Source organism: Meriones unguiculatus, chromosome 4, assembly GCF_030254825.1.
Source record: "Meriones unguiculatus strain TT.TT164.6M chromosome 4, Bangor_MerUng_6.1, whole genome shotgun sequence".
Taxonomy (NCBI): domain Eukaryota; kingdom Metazoa; phylum Chordata; class Mammalia; order Rodentia; family Muridae; genus Meriones; species Meriones unguiculatus.
The window spans coordinates 76,690,665-76,714,136 of record NC_083352.1 but is presented as its reverse complement, the minus strand read 5'-3'; the positions used below and the strand labels follow the sequence as shown (position 1 = coordinate 76,714,136).

At 48.8% G+C, this 23,472-nt stretch overlaps 1 protein-coding gene across 3 annotated transcripts in view; it reads left to right on the top strand.

The window, feature by feature from the left end:
* Positions 1-12,053: 12,053 nt before the first annotated feature.
* The window catches only part of Hip1 (huntingtin interacting protein 1), a 125,413-nt gene continuing 113,994 nt past the window's right edge, over positions 12,054-23,472 (top strand). For 2 of the 3 annotated variants that reach the window (XM_060382200.1, XM_060382201.1), the window contains exon 1: positions 12,054-12,244. In XM_060382200.1, the coding sequence (XP_060238183.1) occupies positions 12,125-12,244 (120 nt within the window). In that variant the 5' untranslated portion in view covers positions 12,054-12,124. The remainder of the gene's footprint in view (positions 12,245-23,472) is intronic. The other variant, XM_021649325.2, reaches the window with a different exon arrangement.

Genomic DNA, 23,472 nt, shown 5'->3' with positions numbered 1-23,472 from the left:
CTACCTACAGGTTAGTGAAGCTCTCAGGTCTGACAAGAAAGGTTTCTTTGTGCAGTGGATGTTGGTTAAAGCAGAAACTCAGAACCAGTCAAAGTGCAGGAATTAGCATCAGTTGAGCGACCATCCCCTCCTTCCCAAAGGTCAGGCCATTGAAGAAGAGGAGGCAGAAAGATCGTAAGAGCTGGAGAATAGGGAGGGCCAGAATGAAACAGCTCCTTCTGGATATGGCAGAAACAAGGCACCCAGGAGCTCATATCGCAGCAGCTGGGGTTGCCCGGGCAAGATCGTTTAAGCATGGAGTGGGAAGAGGTTCAGAGGCCCCTACCTATAACTGGGAACAATGGACAGTTGGTGACTTGTTTGGACCACAGTGTTAGGTCTCAAAGAAACCTGCGACGAGTTGCACTAGGAATCTGGGGCTTCTTTCCAGCCCTTCTCACCCCAGCCCCCATTCTAAATTTCTCCTTCCCAGGGCTGTGCTTTCACCCACCCCGCCTCCACCTCCACATGGCTCTTCCCTATATAAACTCTGCTACTTTGGCTACATAGTCGCTTGGCCTCTTTGTTCCTGTTTGGCTCTGCTCCTGGGTCTGTCTTGGTCTGCTTGCCCCATCCCCTCCCCCTCTCCCCACTTCTCTCTCTTTCCTCTCATGGCCATGTTCAGTCTACTCTTCCAAAAACCTCTGGCTGTTTGCTCCCTCATATCTACAATAAACCATACCTTGGAGCCATCAGTCGGGGCTAGTAGATATATCATATATGGAATTACAGTTAAAAGCTTCTCTTGCTAGCATGCCCATCAACCCATGTTATAGGATGAATCTGAAACGTGCCCTGTGGGCTCTGTGATCATCAACCTCGGATTCTCGACACTATGCCTTCTCCACCATGATGGACTGTCTTGCCCAGAACTGTAAGCCAAAACAAACCCTTCTTTCCCTCCTTAAGTGGTTTTTGTCAGCAATTTTGTTAAAGCCAGGAGAAAAGTATAACGAAGAAACTTCTCAACAAAATGATAGAATCTGGGCAATGAGGCATCCAAAAAGACAGATGGACCCAAGCCTCAGGAGTCACAATATGTTCAGAATACAAGCGATAAATAGTTGGGGATTTAAGAGCCAAGAATTAGTGTTGGGCACAGTGGTATAAATGTGAAATCCCAGCACTTGGGCAGTAGAGGCAGAAGGATCAGAAGTTCAAGGGCATTCTTAGCTATACAGTGACTTTGAGACCAGCCTGGCTATATGAGAACCTGCCCCTACTCAAAAGCAAGGATTGGCTGAATGTGCCTAGTTCTCTAGAGAAACAGATGGATCTTTCTGCCCTCCACGTCCCTGCTCCATTTGGTAATGACATCGTCTGCTCCATTAGGAATCCATTACTTCAGCTGGAGCTGGGATGGAGTCCATTAAGGCTCCCCTGGGTGTAGCCAGGCAGCTATCCAGTGCATTAGAGTAGAGACAGGGCTGGCGGGGAGGCCCTGTGGGCTGGCTCAGCAGCTGCCTTCCCAGGGTAAAGTGTGCTGTCACCTCATCTACTTCAACTAGCAAATCCTAGCAAACGAGGGGCTTGATTGAGGGAAGCTCTGTGTCAGCCTGACCCCGTTTCTACAGCCTGTGTGCTGGGAAAGAGTCACTTCTGGATAAGCAGCTTCCTATGTGTTTCTTTGGTTTTTGTTTTTGTTTTTTGAAACAACATTTGACTATGTAGCCCTGGCTGACACAGAATTCATCATACAGACTAGGCTGGTCTCCAATTTACTATAATCCTCCTGCCTCTACCTCTCCAGTCCTGAGATTACAGGTGTATACCACCATACCTAGTTTCTGCGGTGGTGGGGGTGAAACCCTTCATGGATGGTGGGCAATCGCTTACCAACTGAGCTAATGACAATGCCTCCAGCCCTGCATTTCCCCCGTGTGTGTGTGTGTGTGTGTGTGTGTGTGTGTGTGTGTGTGTGCATACACACAAGCAGAGGCCCCTGAAGGATGCTGGGTGTCCTGCTCCATCACTTTCCATCTTAGGCTTTTGAGACAGGATCTCTCATTGAATTTGGAGCCAGGCTGAATTTGCCAGCAAGCCCTAGCAAAGTTCTTGTCTATGTCTTCTGTAAGGCTGGGATTACAGAGGTCCCCAGCACACACCTAGAAAAGCTGGGGGCAGTGTGTCTGTAATCGTTATCCTGAAGGAGGTGGAGATAGGCGGGTCCTTGGGGCTTTATGGCAAGACAGTACGGCCAAGCTCGGCCTCTTGCTTCTACACGTGCATACGCGCACTCGCGAGTGCACACACACACACAAACACACACACATGCACACACACACACACACACATGCATACACACACACACACACATGCATACACACACACACACACACACACATGCACACACACACACACACACACACACACACACACGCACACACACACCCCTCTTGGCATGGTCCCTGAACAACAGTAAGTGATTAGCTCAGCATAGTACTACACGCCTGCAACCTCAGCATGTCTCAGAAGCCCAGGCAGGATAATGGGCTGAGTTGGGCTATACAGTAAGACACTTTCTTAAAAAAACAAAACAAAGAAGGGGGCGGAAGGACCTTCTCTATCTTTGGACTGAGAGAGGGACATAGGAGAAATAGAGGGAGGGAGGGTGGGATTGGGAGGGGAGGAGGGAAGGGCTACAACTGGGATACAAAGTGAATAAACTGGAATTAATAAAAATAAAATTAAAATAAAAACAAAGCAAAGATAGGTGTGGTAGCACACACCTTTAATCCCAGCACTTGGGAGACAGAGGCTGGTGGGCTTCTATTAGTTCAAGGCCAGCCCGCTCTACCTAGTGAGTTCCTGGCTAGACACAGCTACATAGTGAGTCAGTCTCTCTCTCTTCTGAGCATTCACTCACACACACACACACAAACAAGAAGAAAATCTGGGTCTGCACAAGACTGTACTGGACTTGTCAATGGTCAGTCATGGATGGGGGACAACTTTTGGGGGCCTATCCCTCTACGCTAAACTATTGGCTACTGATGAATTCTAGGGGAGGTTTTCATGAGACAGGAAGACCCACTCTGAGTGGACAGATCTATTCTATGGGCGGGGATCCCAGGAATGAACAAAAAGGAGAAAGGAGCCAAAGGCCATAGTGCACACCATGAATCCCAGCACCCGTGAAGCAGAGGCAGGCAGATCTACATAACAAGTTCCAGGCCAGCCAGGGCACACATCGACAGCCTGTCTCCAAAGGGGGGAGGGGGCTTGGTATGGTGTGTCATGTCTGAAATCCCAGCACTTGGGAGGTAGAGGCAGAAGGACAGGAATTCAAGATCATTTTTAGCTGCCAGTTTGAGGCCAGCCTGGGTTACATGAAACCTTATCTCAAAACATACAAATAAATAAATAAATGAGAGAAAATGATTAAGCACCAGCATTTCTCTCTCCATTTCCTGACTTCAACCTTAATGTTGCCACCTACCACTTCCCCAAGACAGGCTGTATTCCTGCAAACTGTGAGCCAAAATAAACCCTTCCTTCCTGTAATGGCTACTCTTGGGTGGGACTTGACTACATCTGGAATTAATTGAAAACCCAAAATTGTGGTACATTTACACAATGGAATACTACTCAACAATTAAAAACAAGGAAATCATGAAATTTGCAGGCAAATGGTGGGAACTAGAAAAGATCATCTTGAGTGAGGTATCCTAGAAATAGAAAGACACAAGTGGTATATACTCACTTATAAGAAGATATTAGACATATAATAAAGGATAAACGTACTAAAATCTGTACACCTAAAGAAGCTAGCAATAAGGAGGACCATAGGTAAGATGCTCAATCCTCATTCAGAAAGGCAAAGGGGATAGATATTGGAAGAGGGAGAAAACAAGGAACAGGACAGGAGCCTACCACAGAATGCCTCTGAAAGACTACTCAGTAGGGTATTGAATCAGATGCTGAGACCCATAACCAAACTTTGGGCAAAGTGCAGGGAATATTATGAAAGAAGGGGGAAATAGAAAGACCTGGAGAGGACAAGAGCTCCACAAGGAGAACAACAGAACCAAAAAATCTGGGCCCAGGGTTCTTTTCTGAGACTGATACTCCATCCAAGGACCATGCATGGAGATAACCTAGAACCCCTGCACAGATGTAGCCCATGGCAGCTCAGTGTACAAGTGGTTTCCCTAATAAGGGGAACAGGGGCTGTCTCTGACATGAACTCAGTGGCTGGCTCTTTGATCACCTCCCCCTGAGTGGGGAGCAGCCTTACCAGGGCACAGAGGAAGACAATGCAACCAGTCCTGATGAGACGATAGGCTAGGGTCAGAGGGAAGGGGAGGAGGACCTCCCCTATCAGTGGACTGGGGAAGGTCCATAGGAGGAGAAAAGGGAGGGAAGGCAGGATTGGGAGGGGATGAGGGAGGGGGCTATAGTTGGGATACAAAGTGAAAAATTGTAATAGATAAAAAAAAAAAAAGACCCAAGTCATTGGCACACCTGTGAGGAATGTTTGAAGTAAGAAGACCCACCTTGCAGCCAGTCCTGAAGATACCTGATAAAACAGGATCAGATGAATGGGGAGGAGGTCCCCCCTATCAGTGGACTTGGAAAGGGGCACGGTGGAGATGAGGGAGGGAGGGAGGGACTGGGAGGGAATGAGGGATCGGGACACGGCTGGGATACAGAGTTAATAAAATGTAACTGATAAAAAAATAAAAAATAAAAAAAAAAGAAGACCCACCTTAAGTCCAGGTCATTTGAGGTCAGAAGACCCACCCTAAAGCTGGGCCACACCTTCCTGAGGCAGGCTATGTAAAGGACAAGGAAGAAAGAAACTCTTGCTTTTTGCCTGCCTGCCCTCTTTACTTGATCCACTGGCATTAGAGCCTACTGCCTCTGGATTCCAGCATATGCTGAAGCTGACAGCCAGCCTCATGGACTGAGCAACTACTGGATTCTTGAACCTTCTGATGGGAGAGAGCTGTTGAGAGAAATCTCTTGTGCATTGTATGGATGCAACAACAACAACAACAACAAAATCAGATGGCCTATGGCTGGGTAGGAAATAGAAGGTGGGACATCCAGCAGGCAGAAAGGATTCTGGGATAGAGCCACGCCTAAGAAGATTTGTCCTAGCAAGATGTGAGGAGGACAATGTATGGTACCTGAGCTCAGGTAACCAGCAGTAAAATGTAGATTAGTGTAATGAGTTTTTTAAAGTTATGAGCTAGTCAGAGAAGAGCCTAGTTATATGGCCTAGGTATTTGTAATATAACTTGAGTCTCATGAGTCATTATTCTGGGAGCTTGGGGCTGTGAGGAAAAAGCATCTCCCTACCCAAAGATAGCCATTGTTGGACTAGCTGGACCAGAACCTGTAAGCCACTCTAATAATCGTGTGTGTGTGTGTGTGTGTGTGTGTGTGAGAGAGAGAGAGAGAGAGAGAGAGAGAGAGAGAGAGAGAGAGATGTATATTCAGTCTGTCACTTCAAGACCTCCAGAGAACTGAATAATACACTTTCCTAAGTCGCTTTTGTCAGGTATTTTGTTACAGCAAGAGTAAAAGTTACAATTACAGGAAGCAATCGAGGGTAGATGAAATTAAAAGGCTGACTTCCCATCGTGGTGTTAATGGCTTCCTAAGAAGGGAAAAAGATATCTGAGTATGTTACTCTGTCTCTTAATGTGTTGTCATGTACCATGTTGTCACGGATCAAGAAGACTCTCTTCAGAGCCAGCACTTTATAGCAGACTTTCCAGCCTCTAGACTTATGAGAAATAAACTTTTCTCTATCTGTTTCACAGTCTCTGGTATTCTGCTATAGGACCAGAAAACACACGAAGGTAGATTCATCATAACAGTATTTCCTCTAGTCTACTAGGTGACTGAAGTGCAGAGAGGCTAAATACCCATTTTACAGATGAGAAAGCTGAATGAGGGTCATGGATGTTAAATACACAAATGTGATCCTAACATTGGGCCCCAGGTTAGCCCATTCCAAAGTCTGTGCTGCCCTTGTGTAGCCTCACTCATCTGAGGCATGGCCAGCTGCCCAGTGCACTTAACTCTGGAAAAGTTCCAGACATCTTCCTTGTCTGCTACCAACACCTGAAGTTCTTTTAAGATGAGACAAAACCAGTCAGGCATGGTAGTGCACATCCATAAAGCTGAGGCAGGAGGACTGTGAGTTCAAAAGTAGCTTGAGCTACAGAGTACCCTGTAAAGACAGAGAGAAAAGGCGGTGACATCTTTGTAATCTACTGGCCTTGGTGACACCAAAAGTGGCTATCCACTGCCACCTACTGGCTACATTTTGTAAACTGTTAATCTGTGCTGTTTTGCTTTTCCTGCAATCCCAGCATTTAGGAGGATGAGGCAGGAGGATCCTGAGTTTGAGGCCGGTTTGGACTATACACCTAATTCTAGGCCAACCTGGGATACATAAGAAGTAGCAAAAAGTAAGCAAAAAAGTATGGAAAGGAGGAAGGAGGGAGAAAGAAAAGGAAGGAAGGGAGATTTAAAACAATATCTGAGATAGGGTCTTATTCTTTTTGTTTTGTTTTTTCGAGACAGGGTTTCTCTATCTAGCCTTGGCTGTCCTGGACTCACTTTCTAAACCAGGCTGGCCTTGAACTCACAGAAATCGGCCTGCTTCTGCCTCCCTGAGTGCTGGGATTACAGACATGTGCCACCATGCCCAGCAGGGTCTTATTTTTTTGCCTAGCCTGGCCTGAAACTTTTAATCCTCTTGACTCTACTTTCTGGCTACTAGAATATAGGTGTGTGCCGTCATAACTAATATTCTACCTCAGAAACCAGTGCCACAATAATACTAGCTTCTATGTTACAATCCCTCAGCCAATACGCCCTACTGCTGAGCTAAGCCCCAGCCCCTCACTGAGGGATTCTAGGCAGGTGCTCTACCACTGAGCCACAGCCCTCACTGAGGGAGTCTAGGAAGTTTTTCAACTCTGAGCTACATGCCCATGCCTCTTTTTGTGCTTTATATTGGGAGGGCCTCACCAAGTTGCTCATGATGGCTTTGAACTTACTCTCTAGCCCAGCTTTTTGACTCTGCTACCTCTCTCCTCAGCTGTATGAGTACCTGGCATGATGTACCTGGACCACTGGGACCTATTTCTTGAATTTTCCCCCTTATTTTTTAAAATTACATTTGTTGGCCAGGTATAGTGCCTCACATCTTTAGTCCCAGCTCTAGGGAGGTAGAGGCAGGTAGATCTCTGAATTCGGGACCAGCCTGGTCTACAGAGTTCCAGAACAGCTAGGGCTACTGAGAAGAGAGAAACCCTATCTCGAACACCCCCTCACACCCACTTGTGAAGGGGTGAGGATGTCCAAAAAAGGCCCAATATCTGCAGGTGCAGAACATGCAAGCCATTGAAACAATCCATAAAGCGCTGGCTTCTCCACGGAACAGCGAATGCTTGTGGGGGTTGGCACAATTGCTCATTCACTGCAGTGCTGAGCGTGTTTCTGTTTGGACACGGCCTGTCTTGGTCCTGGTGTTAGTGGGTCAAGGGGGAAAACACTGTAGGTTAGCCACTGCTGTCTAATTATTGTTGACAGTCCTATGAACTTCCTTTTTACGATGATTTCCACTGAGGCTATTTCACTTTTGTTTTGAAATCCTTCCCTTTTCTGGAGTAAATAGGACATTGTGAAAATGCTTGTAAGGAAGTCCCTTCTCTCCCTTTTCTTTAAATGACGAATCTAGGTGATTGAGGTTGTGAATTCTTATTTTCGCTTCGTTTTTGATGAACATTTGTCTTTCAGAGTAGGATTGTGTGATAACATTTAAATGGCAAAAAACCCATGATTTTTGTAATTAACAAAGCTACTGCAATAAAAAGGAAAAATAAAACTTTTCTTGGTTGAAAGAAAGGAAGAACAAAAGACAGAAGGAAAGGAAGAAAGAAAGAAAGAAAGAAAGAAAGAAAGAAAGAAAGAAAGAAAGAAAGGAAGGAAGGAAGGAAGTAAGGAAGGAAGGAAGGAAGGAAGGAAAAAGGAAAAAGGAAAAAGAGTTGGCTGTTAGCCCCAGCGCCATTTAACTTCTGGCCTTCCTCAGGCTGCTGACCCACTCCTCTTCTCACTCGTGCCTTTCTTTCCTAAGGAGCGGTTTCTATATGTACTGCTCTCCATGTGGTCCTGGATGGATTGCGCGGGGATACAAGAGCCCAGCCATCCCAACAGGTGCTTTGTAGCCCCCGACCCACAGCTGTGAACATTCTCAGACCGGACACCCAACAGATTCGAACTGTTTGGGACACACTATGCCTGTCATTGTGCATTTACACAGGTGCCCTGGGAGGCCCACGAAGGGTGGTCGGAGGACAGCTGGCAGGAGGCGGTTGTCTTCTTCTGTGTGGATCCTCACTGCCACTGTCTTATTATTTTTGACTGATCTCATGTAGCAGAGGCTGGTCTTGAGCCAGAACTTGCTGTGTAGCCAAGGATGACCCTGAACTTGTGTGTGGGGTTGGTAGGGGACACACCACCGAACCATGCCAGGTTTATGCAGTGCTTGGGGTGGGACTCCGGCCTTCTGTGAGCTACAAGTGAGCTGCGACCCTCCCTCTCTCTCCCCCCACAACCCTGGTTCCTTCTTTTTGACCTGTTCTGTGTCACAGGAAATCTAACTCTCTTGAATCTTTCCCTACCCGGTGCCTCCAAACCACAAATTCCTCTTTCCCACTCTGGTTTACTCCAATAAGAACAAGCTGATCCTTTAATCCCTGTTTAAAAGGCCGGTGTTTATTGATGCCATAAAATCTGGACGAAGAGGCCTAAATCTGTCTTTAACTGAGCCCAGAGCATAAGACAAGTGTGGAGCTCAGAATGGCCACATCGGGGTCAGAGTGCTAGCCCTGACTGTCCTACTGGTGCTCCTCACGGAGCTCATTCCCTCGGGTACTGGAGGTGGTAGTTCAGCTGGTAAAGTTCTTGTCTTACAAGCACAGGGGCTTGAGTCGATTCCTTGAATCCACATGAGACACACACACACACACACACACACACACACACACACACACACCACTACCACCACCACTAACAACAACAAGACAAAACAGACGTGTGGTTTCTGCACACGGAAGCAGAAGCGAGGGAGCCTTAGGGCTTGCTGGCATACTTAGTGAGCTCAAGACCCCGGGAGAGACCCTGTCTCAAAAACACAAGGTAGAGGTTGAAGGCTGGAGAGCAACTCAGCATTCACCAGAGGACCCAAGGTTGATAGTTCCCACATGAGGTGGCTCACAGCCATCTTTAGCACCAAGGGATCTGACACCCTGTCTGGCTTCTGCACACATGTCAGACACAGGTAACCCCCAAAACATGGTGCCCAAACACACTTACACATTCTTTCCCACCACAGTAGTTTATAAACTAGCTCCTTCTTACACAAATCACCTGGACTACTGAAGTCCCTCTCTTGGCATTCCTGCCTCTCCTCCCACATCCCCTTGGCATGAGCTTACTCACATCACTCCCTAATGGGCAGAGCTTTCTCCTCTTCTGTTCTAGGTCTTTATTGCCTCACCAGCTGTCCTGGCTAGTTTTCTGTCAACCGGACACAAGATAGAGACATTTGAAAGGAGGGAACCTCAACTGAGAAAATGCCTCCATAAGATCCACCTGTAGTGTATTTTCTTAACTAGTGATTGATGGGGGACGAGACTGCTCACTGTGGGTAGGTCCTGGTTTCAGAAGGCAGGCTGAGAATCCAGGGCAGTGGCGCAGGCCTATAATCCCAGCACTCAGGGAGGCGGAGGCAGGCAGATCTCTGTGAGTTTGAGGCCAGCCTGGTCTACAAAGTGAGTCCAGGACAGCCAAGGCTACACAGAGAAACCCTGTCTTAGGAGGGAAGAAGCCAAGAAGGCAAGTTGAGAAAGCTATAAGGAGCAACTATCAGGAGCAAACCATCAGGAGCAAGCTGGTAAGCCTCACTCCTCCATGGCTTCTGCATCAGCTTCTGCCTCCGGGTTCCTGTCCTGTTTGAGTTCCTGTCCTGGCTTTCTTCAATGATAGACTACAGTGTGGAAGTGTAATTCAAATAAATCCTTTCCTCTCCAACTAGCTTTGGGTCATGGTGTTTCAACTCAGCAACAGGAACCCTAACTAAGACACTGACCTACTGCTGGCACTGCTCCCTCTGTTCCTTCATTTCCCTCTAGGCCGGGCAGCTTGGTACCCACAACGCAAAAGCCTTCAGTAGCTCTCCCGGTGCTCTGGCCAGCCCTATCAATAAGCATTGCATTTCATAAGAGACCCTGCCTCCATGCAAGATGTAAGAGTGCTAGAGAAGGATCCTCGACATCAGCCTCAGGTCTCAATGTGCACTCGTATTCTTGCACGCACACATGCACACACACACAAAGCGGCACACTCCTGCAAATAGCACCTCTTTCATTGTGGGAGGCTAGAGGATCTGTGGCTTGTGGGCATACAGGTGTATGGATGCCTGTAATCCCAGCATTCAAGAGACTGAGGCAGGATTTCTGGGAGTTCAAGGCCAGTCTAGACGAGTTAGTGAAACACTGTCCTTATTTTGTTTTGTTTGAGACAGGGTTCTTCTGTGCAGCCTGGCTGTGCAGGAGCTCACGCTGCAGACTGGGCTGGCCTTGAACTCAGAGACCCACCTGCCTCTGACTCCACAGTGCTGGGACTAAAGCCATGGGCCATCACCACCAGTCTTGAAACACTGTCTTTAAAGAGTCCCGCTGGTGAGATACCTCAGTGGGTAAATTGCTACTAAGCCTGACTACCTAAGGCAGATCCCTGGGACCCACAGGGTAGAAAACAGAATCCTATTTGCTTTCTGACCTCTGCAGTTGCACTGTGTAGCCTCCCCTCTCAGGTACGTAGATACACACACCTTAAGAAGAGTCAAGCAGCCAGGTGGTGGGGGCACACGCCTTGATTAAAGCACTCCGGGGGCAGAGGCAGAGGCAGGTGGAAAACCCCACAGTGGCCCACACCTCTAATCCTAACACTTAAGCGGAAGAGGCAAGACCATCAGGGATTCGAGGGACTCAGCTACATCATGAGCTCGATGCTGTTATTAATTAATTAAACATTGCCTAGAGTGAGACCCTGAGTTCTACTGCATAGGCAGATGGGTAGAATCACCAAATTGTTTAATGCTTAACGGTGCCATTAGTTCTGTTAGAGAAGAAGGTGTAACTTTTTCTCTTTGCTGAGGAGCACACGTCCTAGCCTGTGGGTGTCCTAGCAGAATTGGAGGAGTGGACCCCCCCAGCATTGTGGGGGTTCTGCCAAGGGAAGGTGGGCATGATGCAAAGTTTGGAAAGCTCTGGGGAGTAACCAGAGTCACGGTACCGGAGACCTCTGGTCCGCGATCCTCCAGAATGGGCAGAAATAGGATGCGAGGACCACTGATGCCGCCTCGTCCGGTCATACCGACGCGGAGCTCTCTGTGCCACAGGTGGCGCCCGCAGGAACGCTGCTCCCAGAGCTCGGATACCCGCAGCTGTTGGGGCCTAGGAGGTGGTGCTTCAAAGTAGGGTGGAGTCAGCAAGGGCGGGTCTGGGGGAACCGGGGCCCGCCCCATCAAGATGACGGAAAGCCTTTAGACCAATCATGATGCCATTTTGGTTCTGTGTGAGCAAGGAGGAGGGATGGATGCAAGGTGAAGCCAGCGAGGGAAGGTTAGGGCAGCCCGCCAGGCCCAGCCCTGCTGTGAGGACAAGTAAGTCTTCAGACCAATCACAGTGCATCGAGGGGCCCAGGAGGCGGTGCACCAGGCATGAGGAGGAGCCTCGGAGGGCAAGTTGGGACAGCGGCCTACCAGGCTCTGCCCACTGGCAATCACGGACAGACCTTCCGACCAGTCATAAGCATGACGACCGCCTGGAGGCAGGCCAACCGGCCAAGTGGGCTGAACTTCTCCGAAGTGGGCGGAGGCACGTGGGGAAAAGCCTCTTGGAGAGTTGAGGTGGGTCCTGAGGGAGATGGACAGCGCCTTCAACCAATGGGAGGCGGAATCTGTCCCCGTTAGCGCCGGATCCCCGCGGGTAGGGCGGGGCGGGAGGCGCCGCGGAGAACCCGGGGCGGCCGAGGGCCCCTGACTCTGTTCACCGACATGGACCGGATGGCCAGCTCCATAAAGCAGGTCCCCAACCCGCTGCCCAAAGTGTTGAGCCGGCGCGGGGTTGGTGCTGGGATGGAGGCTGCGGAGCGCGAGAGCTTCGAGCGGACTCAGGTGAGGGTCGAGAACCCTGAGGCACCCCTGGGACACCCGGAGTGATGCGGGGTGCTGGAGAGGCTGGGAAGAGAGTGAGGGTCTTGCAGGCCCTGAGGGGAATAGCCAAGGTGACTGCAGGCAGTATCGCGCTGTACCGGACCTGGCATCCCCGCTGGCCCGGGGACCGGGGTGCACTCCGGGGACCTGCGGATCCGTGAGGCCGGGAGGTCGGACCCGGCGAGCATCGTCAGGGGTCACAGGGAGGCCAAGGGGAGATGCAGCGAAAAGGGGCTGGCGGAAGGGGTGCTCTTGGGTCGGGGAGCCCCTTGGTTTTGCCGACCTGGGGGTGTGAAGGAGAGGTCTCCGTCGCTTCGCGCTCATGTTGACTTCTCCCTCGGTCCCTCACTATCCCAGTCAACGGTGCCTCTCGGTAGCCCCAGCTGTTGGCCTCAGGCTGGGCAGAAGGGGTCTGCGTGATGAGAAGGAATGTAGGAAATGTGAAGTGTGGCCCAACTTGAAAAATTACCCCGGGGGACTGGAGGAGTGGAGGCGTGTAGTCTGGGGCGGGAATGAGACGCTTGGACTGTCAGACCTCTGCGCGTCGGGTCGGGTAAGCTGTCCAGTGATACCCGGAATCCTGATTTGAGCTTGTTTTCACCTCCCGAAGTATGCCTGACAGCCTATAAGCAGACCGCCTTATTTGTCTGGTCTCACCAGGGCAGATGGCCAAAATTCCACCGCGGTTATCAACAAAAGCCACAGTCCGCTTTTACCTCCAGCTCTTCTGCTTGCGGCATTGATTGGACTGAATCGAGCTGTGAGGCAGGGGTGTGCGGTCATCAGTTCTTCTGTATGTGAAGCCCACTTCTGAGAGCACAGCCCTTCGGATCCGACTGCCGAGCGGTGCAGATCCTTGTTCTGCTCTGACTTCTGCCAGGGGCAGGTCTGTGCTCTGTGAGGAGAGATGGAAGAGATAGGGGTGTGCTCAGGAAATGGACTGTGCACGCAAGAAAGCCCTTTCTTTCCCCGGGGGACTTTAATCCGCCGCTTGTTCTGAGACCCCTGGAGCCACTTCTAGTGTCTGAGGGAGAGTCGGGTAGCTGTGTTCCGAGAGGGGAGGAGCCCCTGCCACACTGCCATTCCCTTGCCTCGCAGCGTCCCGAAAGAGTTTGTTCGTTAATTTCTCAGATCTTCTGAACCGACCCCCTTTTTAAAAAGGAAATTTGCGTTTAACCTTGTGCATTTCTGGGAAAAAAAAAGTTTTCACATCCTCTCCCCCTCATACACACACCTTTTATTTATTTATTTTTTAAGTGAAAGAAGAAAATGAACGAGCTATTTTATAGCATCCAATTCTTTGAGAACCTCTGATAACTTAAAGCTGACACAATAAGCTACGGATGAGAGTTTGAGCTTGTGCTCAGCGGAGATGGCTGAGGGGTAAAGGCGCCTGCTATCAGTCTGGCCACCTGAATTTCATCCCAGGGAGGGAACCAACGTTTCCGAATTGTCTCCTGATCTCCATACTCACGCTGTGTTCACGCTAACACCACCCCCCATACACTTAGACCAGAATTATTTGAAAATTTTTAAAAAGTTTGAACTTAATATAGAGTGATGGAAATTAGGCATTTGGATGTTTCTACCCATGACTAACATTTTCCCTAGTTGTTCAGGGAACACCCAAGAAGGACAATGGTCCTTCTTGTCTCACTTTACCTTGTGTAGAACACTTGTAATTAGCCAGATTTGACGTGTGTGTGTGTGTGTGTGTGTATGTATGTGTGTTGAGGTATATACAGCTGTTGAAACTCTCTTTTCTTGGGGTAGGGGTTTGGAGACAGGGTTTCTCTGTGTAGCCCTGGCTATCCTGGAACTCACTTTATAGAGCAGGCTGGCCTTGAATTCACAGAGATCCACCTGCCTCTATCTCTCAAGTGCTAAGTTGTTTGTTTGTTTTTCTTGTTACTATTGTAGTTCTGAGGATCTTTGAATACCAGCCTGGCCTCAAACTTTCATCAGTCTCCCTGCATTTGCCTCCCTTGTGCTGGGATTATAGACTTGAGCCACTACAATCCGACTCAGTTGTTGAGACTCTTTGGAGCTGGCAGACAGGGTGGGACACCCTGGCCGTCCCAGCACTCGTGAGGCAGAGGCAGGAGGAGCTTTGTGAGGCCGAAGCCAGTGTGGTCTAAAGAGCAGATTCCAGGCCAACGGTGGCTATGCATAGTGAGCTCAAAAAGAATTTCAGTAACCAGAACCAAAACCATTGGTATCTTAAGAGACCAAGAGAAACATAAAAGGTATTGCAATTGTAGCTAATTTTGATGTTTGGAGGCCCTCTAAATGCAGGGCTTTATCTGCTATCTTTACTCTTCTCAAGAGCAGATGGAGTGGTTGGAAGCCCCATTTTATTCAGAGGAAATTGAGGGCTGCTGAGGTTAATAGCTTGCTGGGAGATGCAGCTGGAAGTGGTCCCAACCTTGACCCAGCCTGCCTCGCGATAGCTACCTCTCAGTCCTGGGCAGATCCGGAAGACATCATTCCATCCATTCCTTTTTGTTTTGAGACAGGGTCTCTCGTAGTTCGCTGGTCTCAAACTGGCTATGAAGACAGAGATGGGAGCTTGATTCTCCCAACTCTCCTGCCGCCACCTCTGAGTGCTGGGGTTGGAGGAGTGTCCCACCATGGCTAGGGTTATGAGGTGCTGAGGATGGAAGCCACAGCTTCATCCATGCCAGGCAAGCACCCCACCAGTGGAGCCACCTGACCAGACCATAGGAGACCTTTTGGTTTGGGGGCCCAGCACAGGGTGATGTGATTTGATGTGTGGAACCACGTACCCTCAGGGAAACAACCTAACTTCCCTAATCCTTTATTTTCTAACTGTAAAGTAAAGATAATCCAGGGCTGGGGAGATGACTTCGTGAGCATTATCCTTGGTACACCAGCACGAGGACCTGGGTTCAGATCCCCAGAACACACATTAAAACAAGCAAAACAGGTGAAGCTCCTGTTTTAGCCAAACCAGTGAGATTCAAGTTCAATAAATGTCTCAAACAAACAAACAAACAAAAACAAAAACGTGGAAAGCAATAGAGGAAAACACCCAGTATAGACTTCTGGCCTCTACAGACACACACAAACACACAGACACTTGCACACATAAGTATACAATATACATATATAAAATATACATATATAAAATAAAATCTCATGTTGCAGGTTTATGGTGTAGAAAGCTTTAAATAATAAGCATGTAGGCAGTTTACAAATTACATGGGCACCATTGTGTTTTTTGTGTCCCAGGAGCATCCTCTTCCAGGAAGTCTGTCCTCCTTAACTCTCAGCACTGTTTTCAAAATGGCACATGGCCACTGTCTCTTCCAGACTGGGGACCTGATGGCCCAGCCAGTGCTGTACCGGATCATCCCTCACTGTCTGTTCAGTTCAGCACAAGCACTGGTCGGGTACTAGGGAAAAGAATAGTAGTTTATTTTTTGACATAATACCTATTTTATATTTTGCTTACTGAGTTGACTCTGTATTTCCTGGGACTTAATACGTAAGAGGGAGACGGCCTGGAAAGGTGGCTCAGTGGTTACTGCACAAGTGTGAGGATCTGAGTTTGGATCCTCAGAACCCACGTAGAGTTGGACATGGTAGCACATGCCTGTAATCCCAGTGTTCTTTGTAGCAAGATGGGAGGCGAAGACAGCAGAATCCCTGGAAACTCACAGTCCAGCTGGCTTGAGGTGTCATGACAAACAAGAGGCTGTGTCTCAAACAGGTAGAAGCTGACTGGCACCTGAGGTCGTTTTATGACCTTGTATGTAGTATGCTATGCACACACATACACACACACTCATACACTGTCACACACACATACACACATATGAAAGAGGGAAGTACCCGTATGCTAACATGTTTATGAATAGGTAAGGGTGGTAATAAAGTTGTTTCTTCACCTACAAAGGTTGTCCAAGTAAGATAGAAGCAAAACCTTAAAAAAATTCCCCATCCCCCCTTCTGTTTTGTTTTTCTTGTTTTGTTTTGTTTTGGTTTTTTTTGTTTTTGAGACAAGAGTCTCATGGAGACCAGACTGGACTTGAACTTGATATATGGTGGAGGCTGACCTTGAACTCTTGATCCTCCTGCCTACACTTCCCAAATGCTGGGATTATAGCTATGCTCCACCAAGCCTCGCTAGGCTTCACATGTACTAGGCAAACACACTATCACCAGGTTGCATCCCCAGCCTTTGTTTAGTTTCATGTTTTGGGGATGGAAGGTGGTTAAGAGTCCTTCCCGAGGACTTGAGTTCGGTTGCCAGCACCCATATCAAGTAGCCTCATAGTCACCTTGAACTCTAACTCTAGGGAAAACACACACACACACACACACACACACACACACACACACACACAAATACACAAATACGTAAGATAAGCCATAAATTTTAGTTTGAGATGGGCTCTCATTGGTCACCCCAGCTGGCCTGAAACTTGCTATATAGCCTCAAGCTGGCCTCAGGTTTGCATTTCTCCTGCCTCCGCCTCCCAGGTAACTGGGACTTACCTGACACTTCTGTTTGTTTTTTGAGACAGGGTCTTATGTAACCAAGGCTGGCCTGGAACTTACTGTGTACTCAAGGATGACCTTGGACTCCTGGTCCTCCCTGGGAAGATGTACTCTAGCCCATCTGGCTTTAGTATTGTTTTTGCCAACCAGTATGAAAAATGTGTGTATAATTATGATAAATACGAGATTCAAAAATTTTTAATTAAAACTTTTTTATTTGTTTGTTTATATGTTTATTTGTGTGTGTGTGTGTGTGTGTATGTGTGTATAAGTGCACCCTCCATGCATGCTCATGAGGAGGTAAGAGGAGAATGTCTCTCACCGAGCCCAGAACTATGCTGCAAGCCCCTACCAAGCCATCCCCAGTGCTGGTTACAGGTGGCAGTGGCCATGCCCAACATTGTTTTAACATGCGTGCTGGGGATTTGAAACTGTGTCCTCATGCTTGTGCAGTAGTGTTCTGAGCCATCTCCCCAGCCCTATGCTTTTTTTTTTTTTTTTTTTAATTATTTCATGTAGGATCCAAAAAGCAGTTCTTCCCTTCCAAAAAGCTACTGTAGCATTAAGGAGGAGTTATCTCACTGTAAAACATTGCCTAACAAGCACAAGGACCTGGTTTGGTCCATAGTGAGGGGTGGGTAGAGAAAGAAAAAGAGCGAGAAAGAGAATGCTTTACAGTTTATAATGAATGATGATCAATGACCTCAGCCTCCAGACAGTTTGTCATCTGATGAATGAGTGAAAGGGTGAAGATTCAGAGCCAGGACTTCAGGCTCCCCATGTCAGGCCCAGCCCACCTTCATGACCTCCAGTTGGCCATGAAGATACTTCTGGAAGGAGTCAGGGGTTACCAATCAGATGAGGAAAATATCTTGACCCAAATTATTTAGCCTTATTTGTTTGTGCCCTCTCTCTGTGTGTGTGTGTGCGCGCACGTGCGCGCGCGTGTGTGTGTGTGTGTGTGTGTGTGTGTGTGTGTGTATTACATGTATTACATGTATTACATGTGAAGGTTGGAGGCCAATTGCAGGACTTGGTTCTGGTCTCCCACAGTTGGTCCTGATGATCAAACTCAGGTTGTCAAGCTTGGCAGCAGGTGCCCTGGTTCTAGCTTATAAGACAGGGTTGCACCATAAATCTCTTTGAATATGTGATCCTCCTGCCTCAGCCACTGACCTGCTGGGATTAAAGCACACTCACCAGGCTTGACCCCCTGGCTATATTTACATGGCAAAAACAAGACAAAACAAAACTATAAAGCCATTTCTCTGTGGGGTGTTTATTCTTTCGTACTATTTTGGGGAGAATGTTCCATGGAGTGAACTCAGAGATGGATAAGAACAAGAATAGCCCCCGAGTTGCTGTGAGTCAGCAGGGAGGAGGGGGTCTGTTGTGGTCAGGTGAACAAAGTAGTTGACTTAAGGGTGTTAAAACCAAAGTCGGAAGGGCTGAAAGTGTAGCTTAGCCATAGAGCACAGTGATCAGAAGAACACAGTGAGGGCCTGGGGGTGTGGCTCATGGTTCCAGGAAGGATGCAGTCCATCATGGGGGGCCAGCATGGCAGAAGGAGCAGTCGGCAGCTGTCCACATTGTATTCACAGTCAGGAAGCAGAGAGAGATGGATGCTGGTGCTCAGCTGTAGGAGGGCGTGTGTTTTTCCTTCCTGCCCCACGCTACCAGAACAATGACTCGCAAGACTGAGACTCAGAATATGCTTACAAATACCTAGGCTATATAGCTAGGCTCTTCTCTTGACTAGCTCATAGCTTAAAATAACACATTTATACTAACCGACATTCTGCCACGTAGCTGGTTACCTCTGGTCAGGGACCATGCATCTGCCCTCCTCACATCTTCCTGGGCAAATCTCCCATACCTGGCTCTTATCCCAAAATCCTTTCTGCCTGCCAGGTGTCCCGCCTTCTAGTCTACCCTTTCCTATAGGCCATAGGTGTTTAGTTGACAGGTGATGCGTTCTCTCTACACTCGGCTTGCTTTCTCCTTTTTTTCAGTCTAGGACTATAGCCCATAGGACAGCAAAGCCCGTGTTTGGGATGGATCCGCCCACCCTGGTCTACATGCTCCTTCATATGCATGCTCACAGATTTGTCTCCCGTGTAACTGCAGACCCTACCTGTTGTCCTTGCCTGACACCGCTTGTTCTCTTCCTCCTCCCTCCCCCTAATCTTTGGGGTCCCCAAGATGCTGACCCCACTTCTCTTTCACACTTGTCCACTTCCTCAGCTCTCACCTCCATCTGAGAATTTCTGTTCTCACCACCATGATGTCACCTTACCACATCTCCTTCCTGACTTCCTCTTATGTGGGACCATCTCCCTCAAGACATCTGCACCCTCCTCCATGCCCTGGGGCCTAGGCATTGGTCTCTTTGTGTCCCTGGCCACGCCTCTTTCTTCCCTCTTGCTCACACTGCTTGTGTTCTATTGTCTCCACTCTGTGATGTTCTGATGTCCAGTCTGCTTTGTTCCTCATAGTGCTTGTCCTATATACCTTTACTCTTCTTTCTTTTTCTCCCTTTCTTCTCCCCTCTCCCCTTCCTTCCTTCTTTCCTTCCTTCCTTCCTTCCTTCCTTCCTTCCTTCCTTCCTTCCTTCCTTCCTTCCTTCCTTCCTTCTGAGACAGTATTTCTCTGTGTAGCTCTGACTGTGCTGGAATCACTGTGTAGACCAGGCTGGCCTTGACCTCAGAGATCTGCCTGCCTCTGCCTCCAGAGTGCTGGGTTCAAATGCATGGGCCGCCACTGTCCTGCTCTCCCATTTTCTCTCCTTACTGGCCCCTTTTCTCAAGAACCTTTGCTAGGGGCAGAGACTACAGCTCGGTTGGTAGATTGTGTGCCTAGAACAAAGCCCTGGATTCCATCCCCAGTACCACATAAACTGTGCCTGTTAATGCCTGTCTATGATCCTGGTGTCAGGAGGCAAAGGCACAGGATCAGGAGTTCAAGGTGTGGGCTGGAGAGATGGCTCGGTGGCTGAGAGTGCATACCAGTCACTCTTGCAGAGTCTCTGAGTTCAGTTCCCAGCACCCACATCAGGTAGTTCACAGCCGTGTGTGACTCCAGCTCCAGAGCACTGGACCGCCTGTAAGATCCTCTGTGGGCACCTTCACTCTTACGCACATAACCCCACACCCGCATGCACAAAATCAGCATTAATAAATCAGGCTAGAGAGATGGCTCGGTGCTTAAGTGTGCTTGAAGCTATTGAAGAGGGGACAGGCTCAACTCTCAACACTTACAGCCACCTGTGACTCCAGTTCCAAGGAATCCAATATTCTGTTCTGGCTTTTGCGGGCACTAGCATGTGTGTGGTTCACAAATATACACTCAGGAATGAATCTTTTTTCAAAAGAAGAGAAAGCCAGGTGTGGTGGTGCACACGTTTAATCCCGATACGGGGGAGGCAGAGGCAAGTGGATCTCTTGTATTTGACAACAGTCTAGTCTACATATGGAGTTCCAGGCCAGCCAAGGCTACATAGTGAGACTTTGTCTCAAAAAACAAGCAAGTAAACAGCTTCAAGGTCATCTTAGACTGTGCAATAGGATACCACCAGGGTCTCTAGTCCTTCCCTGCTCTTGTATAACTCAGACATACACCAGGCATCTCCCACAGTCTGGTTGTACATGAGTCATCTATTCCAGTGAGTCTGGGACACTGGGCCCACATTTTGTTGGTTTCCTGTGTCAGTAGTTCCCTCTTGGGGATGGCTGTGGGTCTCATTGTCTATTGGGGTACCCTGGTGGAAGGTAGGTGTGTGCCTATTGGCCAGACATAAACAAAGAAGTCAGAGACCGTGACAGGTGGTGGTTTTTACTGGCATTCCCAGGTACTCAGGAAGATGAGGCAGGAAGATTGAATGAAGCCAGGAGTTCATGGCCAGCACAAGCAATATAGTGAGGTCCCTCACTGGAGAATTCTAGGCAGGTGCTCTATGACACCCCAGCCCCTCACTGGGGCATTCTAGGCTGGCATTCTACCCACACCCCAGCCCCTCACTGGGGGTTCTAGGCAGGGGCTCTTGCACTGAGCCACACCCCAGGCATTTTGAATATTTGATTAAGGGATGGCCCACATCTAGATGGCCTAAGCTATCTAGTTCTTCTGAAAGAGAAAAGGTCTGGTTGTGCTGCTGCTTTCAGAACAAGAGTCTGCAGGCTGTCTTAGATCTTTCCTGCTCTCGAGCGTTTCAGCTTACGAAGCTTTAAGCAGTCCTCCACACTCAAAAGACACTCCCCCCCCCCCCTCATTTTTTATTTCCTTTTCTTTTTGGAAACAAGGTCTCATTGTAGCTCAAGCAGGCTTCGAATTCCCAATCCTCCTGCCTCCACCTCCCAAATTATGGGATTATAGGCATATGTGGTGCTGGTCTTAAGACATATTTCGTGTGTGTGTGTGTGTGTGTGTGTGTGTGTGTGTGTATACATCCTCCAGCAATAGTGCTTGTACGGATGTCAGAGGACAACATATGGGGTTCGGTTCTCTCCTCCAACCATATGGGTCCTGAGGATTGAACCCGGGTTGTCAGGTTTGGCTGCAAGTAACTTTACCTGCTGAGCCCTCTTTGATGGCCCTTAACAAAGGTATTTCTAGCAACCTCTAGAAGCATCCTCTGTTGGAAGCTTCTCTGTCTGGGGAATAGGGACCAGGGATTAGAGGCATGGGGCTCTCAGAACCCTTGGGATTGCACCTTAGGAAGCCATGGGACCCAAAGAGAAGATTCCATGACCCTTTTAGGTACCCCAAAGGTTCCTTGCTTGGCTGCTCTTCAATGCAACGATCAGGGCTGCACTGCTTACCCAAGTCATGGTCTTGCACAATCAGTTTCCTTAGGTACAGTGTGGAGGAGATGTGGGCCTGACGAGGCTCAGCCCGGTGCAGTGGGCCGGTGGCCAGTCTGTGTGCCGCTGCTTCCAGAAGCTCTGAAGGCCTGGAATATTGCCCACCCAGCGAAGGGAATTTGTCAGTCCCACCTCCCGACAGGGTGAGGCTGCTTCCTGTTTTTCCTGACTGTGCAGGCGGGGAGGTTCGTGGTTCCTAGCACCGGGCAGCTCGGTCTGGTACTAGTACAGGGAGAGGGCAGTGGTTCAGAGAGCGAGAGAGACAGGCAGGTATTTCTTGGCTGGACTCACAGCCACTACCACTGCTAATACGACAGTGAGACAGTTCAGGAAGCCAGGGTGCTAGCTCTGTCTGTGCTTCAGTGATGGCTAATGCTGTATCCAAAGCCACATTTGCACAGAAGCTCTTTTGGACCACTGACTTCAGTGCAGCACATGACTATTGGCTGTGGCCATTCTCCTAGTACAACAGGTTAAGAGATTTGCCTGAGAGTGCACAGGAACGCTCGGAACCTGATCACAGATGTTGCCTGTTTTGTTTGAGAGAACATCTCACTTGCTGCCCAGGTTGGCCTCCAGCTATCCATGTAGCTGAGGAAGACCTTGGACTCTTTCTTGATCCTCCCGCCTCCACCTCCTTGAGTACAGGGATGATAGGTGGTCAACACCATGCCTGTCTTTACATTAAAAAAAAATTAATTTGTGAACATGCACACATAGAGGTCAAAGGACAGTTCTTACTTTCCACCACGTAGGTGCCAGGTCATTAGGTGTGTGACAATTGCCTTCCCCTGAGCCGTCTCCCTGGCCCCTCCACCTCTCCCCACCCCCTCCCCCAGCTTCTAAAAGCTCCTTTTAAAGCTGAAGTGGCTGGTAACAAAAACAAAACAAACCCAACAAACAAACAAAACAAACAAAGCACCCACAGATTTGATTTCCCCAGTCTTTTCCAATTGACAGACGTGGATATCTTAAATTCTTTCCAGAAAAAAAAAGGGGGGCACACATATACCCTAGGACATAAGTTCATCTGGAAAGCAGCTGTGACGGGCAGGGTTGACTGTCAGCTTGATGGCCTCTGGAGTCACCAGGGAGAGGAACTGCTGGGTTCGCCTGTGGGGAGTATTACACTAGTTGATGTGGGAAGACCCGTGGTAACTCTGGGTGGAGCCATTCCCTCGGCAGGGGATCCTGGACAGTATAAAATGGAGACGGGGACCTGAGCACCAGCATGCATGCCGTTAGCTCATCACTCTCTGTGCTTGGCTGTGGATATAGTGTGGATATGCGTTCTCTCCCCTCTGTGCCATCCCGCTGTGACGGAGCCCTGAGCCAGATAAGTTGTCTAGTCTGAGTGTTTGTGCTGTCATTTGTGTGTGTGTGGGTGTGTGGGTCGCCCTGGATGTTCTGGACTCACTCTGTAGATCTGGCTGGCCTGGAACTCACAGTGATCCTCCTGCCTCTGCCTTCAGAGTGCTGGGACTGATGGTGTCCCACCACCGCCCAGCTTGAGTGTTTTATCACAGCACCAGGAAAGGAAACTGAAACAAGTGATGTACCAGCTACTCAGGAGGTGGAGGCAGGAAGGACGCTCAAACCCATGAGTTCAAGCCAACAGGGGCAGTGCAATGGGCAGAAGAGAGGGCAGACAGACACAGAACATGCCAGTATTGGGATGGAGGATAGCTTAGGTCCAGAAGACACAGACCAGTAGGAGTGACACAGCAGGACCTTCATATTAATTAAAAAAAAAAAAAAGCCAAACACAGGTTATTTTTTTTTAAGATTTATTTATTATTTATACAT